This window comes from Mastomys coucha, unplaced genomic scaffold (assembly GCF_008632895.1).
Source record: "Mastomys coucha isolate ucsf_1 unplaced genomic scaffold, UCSF_Mcou_1 pScaffold18, whole genome shotgun sequence".
NCBI lineage: Eukaryota > Metazoa > Chordata > Mammalia > Rodentia > Muridae > Mastomys > Mastomys coucha.
In genome coordinates this window covers 55,618,412-55,623,045 of record NW_022196900.1, presented here as the reverse complement: position 1 = coordinate 55,623,045, position 4,634 = coordinate 55,618,412, and the positions used below count along the sequence as shown (strand labels likewise).

Here is a 4,634-nt window from a genome sequence, read left to right as displayed (position 1 = left end):
ACCTCAAAAACAGACGACCCAAGAACTATCCTCCAGGACCCTGGCGCCTGCCATTTGTGGGAAACTTGCTCCAGTTTGATTTAGATGTGTCAAATTTGCATTTGGGGATCCAGCTGGTAAGAAAGGGAGTGGGTATGTGGTTGTGACATGAACCATTCCAGGACTGTAGAAACATCTGCAGGAGGATGCGGCTGCAGGCTGAGGATTCCTGCCTGTTAATTTAGCCAGTTTCTAATTAAGGCCTTAATTTAAGAGACATGTCTCATTCCAAAGACTTCATTATTCTTTTTTTTTAAGATTTATTTATTATTATAATTAAGTACACTGTAGCTGTTTTCAGACACACCAGAAGAGGGCGTCAGATCTCATTATGAGTTGTTGTGTGCCACCATGTGGTTGCTGGGATTTGAACTTGGGACTTTCAGAAGAGCAGTCAGTGCTCTTATCCACTGAGCCAGCCTCAGAAGCCCGACCTTATTATTCTTGAACGAACCATTTTCCTTGTTATTCCATTAAGGTCTGACAACACACTAGGCATGATTTCAATTGCTTTAAATCTTTCCAGGTTCATGAGTGAATTGATAGTTCATCTTGACAAATAAGCAGTGTTCCTTTAACAAATATATAAGCAAGTGCTCACTGCTTATTTACTTAGTTCATCAAACACTCAAGCACAAAGCACACACACACACTGTTCTCTTGATCAGAATTTCCTATATCACTTCTCTGTTGTTGATACTGTTTTATTTCATGTCATTGCCTAGTATTCACATACTGACTTTATCAGCTACAGGGCAATGTACACTGAAGTCTGTAACTCCACTAGGTCTTTGCCTGTGTGCCCCCAGCTCTCCCTCACTCATAACTTCAGTGTGTGTGTGTGTGTGTGTGTGTGTGTGTGTGTGTGTGTGCTGGGTACTTATTTGAGAACAATAGGTAGTTATTGGGTTGTTTTGGTGCAAAGAACATCTTTCTTTGTAATGTAATGTTGCTTTTTATTTGTAGTAATTGCCTACTACTTTTTCCTAAACACAGTATGCTGGAGTAATGGTTTTAAATGACCATTCCTACATTTTAATCCATTACATATTATTCTTATCTCTTACCACTAGCTGGGAAGAATATATTTTGTAGAGATATTGATATATAAGGAATTTTATCCCTTGATTTTATTTCTTTATGTTTGCATTTTTCTTTCTTTACTCTCCATTATCCCTCCCTATATGTGTTTTGGACACTTACTTTAATAGGTACCTTTTTACTCATTTTCATTCTTTCCTTACATCTCTTTTATCATCCAGTCCACAGGTTCTCTGTGTACATGTAGGCACATGTAGCTTATGAGACTTACTAACAATGTTTAATATGGGAAACAAAGTGACTACAAGCATAATAGACCTCTGTCTCCCTTCTGTGTTACAGGTGTCTCGGGTGCTGTCTCCACACACACTGAGAACCACATCAGACACTTTAGTTGGTCTTCAGTGTCCTCTGTAGCTTGAACTGGAAGACAGAAGAGTCTGAGGACTTTGGCCTTTTCCCATCCTCCCAACCCTCTGTCTTTATTCTGACCCTTGAAGTTCACAGTTTTCTTTCTGAACTCAAGTGCTTCCTTTCCTTCTCGGGAGGCTGTAACAGAAGGAGACTTCTTAACTTTGCCTCTTACAGAAGGATTTTCCCCTCCATTCCCACACTGTCTTCCTGTGATTATAGGAAACTAGGTTGGTGAAATGCTTCACTTAAAGTTTTTACATGATATCCCACCTTGTTCTGGCTTTGTGTTTTCCTCATAATAAGCTGTACATTGTTTCCTCCTGCTTTAAAAGATCTTTTGGTTTTAGTTTCTATATTGATTATGGAGGCTTTGCTTAGTAAAGCTTGTGGCTTCATGCTGTTGAGTTCTTCTTGTCAGGTTTGTATTTTGTCCCACTAGGACATTTCTACCATTCTTTAAATCTTTTTCCACCTCCACAATCTCTTTCTGGTTTTGGATGATAATCAAACACAGAGGCACAATTGTGTCATCTATGACATAGAGTCTTGCTGACAGCTACTGCATTCTTTGTGCTCGACATGGTGCAACTTCTTCTCACCTCTGCACAGACCACTGTTGTTCTCCAGTTCCTTCTCTGCTGAGCTGTTCTGTAAATATCTCCATTTAGATAACTGCATGTTTCTACTTTCAAATTTCCCTTTGCTTCCTCCATGCAACTTTCATTTCTTTGCCTAGGCATGTCAATATTTGAAAAAAAATATGACAGTTGCTTTATAATATTTGATTATCCTGAATTCAAAGTGTGTCATCTTAATAGGCTTAACATGTTCCTGTTTAAAGATGAGTAATTTTACTTCCAGAACTAGCCTGTTGGGGAACTTAATATTTTTTGAGTGGATATTCAAAAGTATATTTAGTTATAAGGAGGCAAAAGTATGAATCTTGGTATACTCAGTGTGTGGCTGCACTTCTATAGAAATTCCACCTGATGGGCTGGCGAGATGGCTCAGCGGGTAAGAGCACTGACTGCTCTTCCGAAGGTCCTGAGTTCGGATCCCAGCAACCACATGGTGGCTCACAACCATCCATAATGAGATCGGATGCCCTCTTCTGGTGTGTCTGAAGACAGCTACAGTGTATTATGCCCGAGCTAGTGGGACCGGAGCAAGCGGGCTTGAGCAAGGAGAGGTCCTGAGTTCAATTCCTAGCAGCTACATGATGGCTCACAGCCATCTGTACAGCTACAGTGTACTCATATAAATAAAATAAATCTTTAAAAAAAAAAAAAACAAAACAAAAAAAAAGAAATTCCACCTGAAAGTCTCATCAGCATAGTGTGGTAAGACTGAGGATAGTTGTGAATAATAGGGCTCCATGAGAATAGGATCCACACTTATAGGACAAGCAAGAAGTTACAGATGTTGTCCTGATGGCCTGCATGTTTCATGGCTTTGACCAAAGACTGCGAACTCTGACATTTACCCTATGTCCACTGGTATAGAAATTAGCATGATTAAGAAATTATTTTACTTGATCCTTAGTTTCTTGAAAATATTGGCCTGTATCTATCTTTTGTTGCTTAGGTGTTATCCCAGGGCTTAGGTAAAATGCCTAATATCACAACCATGGTTCATGATGAAACTGATACTGGGCACTTCTTCTCAGTTGAGTTATTTTTCATTCATTTATTTTGTACTTTATATAAGTTTACATTTGGTGATTTATTGGTATAAACAAGTGAAGTTAAATAGTACAATTCTTTTATGATTGTTTGGATCTTTGCCACCAGTAAACAATCCTCAAATCTGGTGTCCTTCACTTTTGTTTGCCTACCCCTTTCCCTTCAGGCTTCATGACAGGCATGCATGTGGGCTCCAGTCTACTAGCATTTCTACTAACACCAAGGAAACTTGCTAGGAAAATAGAGATCTGTCATTCTAATGTTGTTTACCAGAGTAATGGCAAAAATGTCTTGATTCAATGTGATTTGATTCAACACTTGATCTCTGACCTTCCTGTTTACACCTCCATGGCATAATTAGAGGCTGTTTACTTGTGTACTTATTTAGTGGATAAACATTTATTAAGTACCTACCAAGACTGGCACAATGTAAGATGACAATATGGAGAATGTGCTCAATAACTGTGCCATCAGATCAGATCACACTATGAGGCAGGCTCTGTAGATAGCCTCTAGGAGAATGATGGCCTAAATTGGGCTGCCCTTCAAAGGAATGTTTAACAACTATCCAGTGGAGTAAAAGTATAAGTCATTCTACATGGAGGAGCTGGCAAGAGTTAAAACACAGGGACAATGAAGAAGCTGGCATCTTGCTCAGCCTGTGGGAACTATATTTCCCCTGCACCTTGCAGTGTCTCACAGTGCTCTAGTACAGCTTACTGAATTATTAGACCATTTTTATTTTTTAAATTCTATCTCTTTCTGGGGTTGGGTGTGAGTGTATACTGGTGTGTGCTGGCGTGTTTGTGTAAACATGTATCTATAGATCCCACAGTGGCCATAGATGGTTGTCTGGAATTGAAGTTATAAGCAATTTTGAGCAAAACAATGTCGTTGCTAGGAACCAAACTCTGGTACATTGCAAAAGCAGGACGCTCATTTAACCATAGGACTAATGCTTCAGCTCTGGACATGCTTTAATTAAGAACAAAATCTAGTAGCCTGAAGTGTTATATAAATTACATATTTGCCTGTACTAATAGTTAGTTGTTACAAAGAACTCTAAATATAACGGTGTTAACAAAATTAACATTTTCCTCAATCATAATTGAAGTTATGACCTCAAAGATGAATATGCAAAATAAAAAACCTGCTTTGTACCTCAACCTTATTTGACAAGTCTAGATACTTTGCATTATGGCTGTAGTACTATGTTAGTAACATTTGTATGTGTTCTAGTAGGGGGAAGGGAATTGTCAAGAAAAATACTCTTATGATCTACAATGTAGAAGGCATTCATATACAAACCATACTCTTTGAACTGATAATATCTAGAGAAGGTTGGGAAAATACTTTCTTAATATGATCCTGGCTATATAGTACATTTTCCTCTCCATGTTCCCTCAGTTTAGAGCAGAAGGAAATTGTCTTCATATCTTCACCAAGTACTGGCATCTG

General features: G+C 38.6%; 1 protein-coding gene across 1 annotated transcript in view; it reads left to right on the top strand.

Moving 5' to 3' along the window:
* The window catches only part of LOC116095729 (cytochrome P450 2J6-like), a 76,237-nt gene that overhangs the window by 29,168 nt on the left and 42,435 nt on the right, over window positions 1-4,634 (top strand). Inside the window, exon 2 of the mRNA XM_031377006.1 lies at window positions 1-116. Within this exon, the coding sequence (XP_031232866.1) occupies window positions 1-116 (116 nt within the window). The remainder of the gene's footprint in view (window positions 117-4,634) is intronic.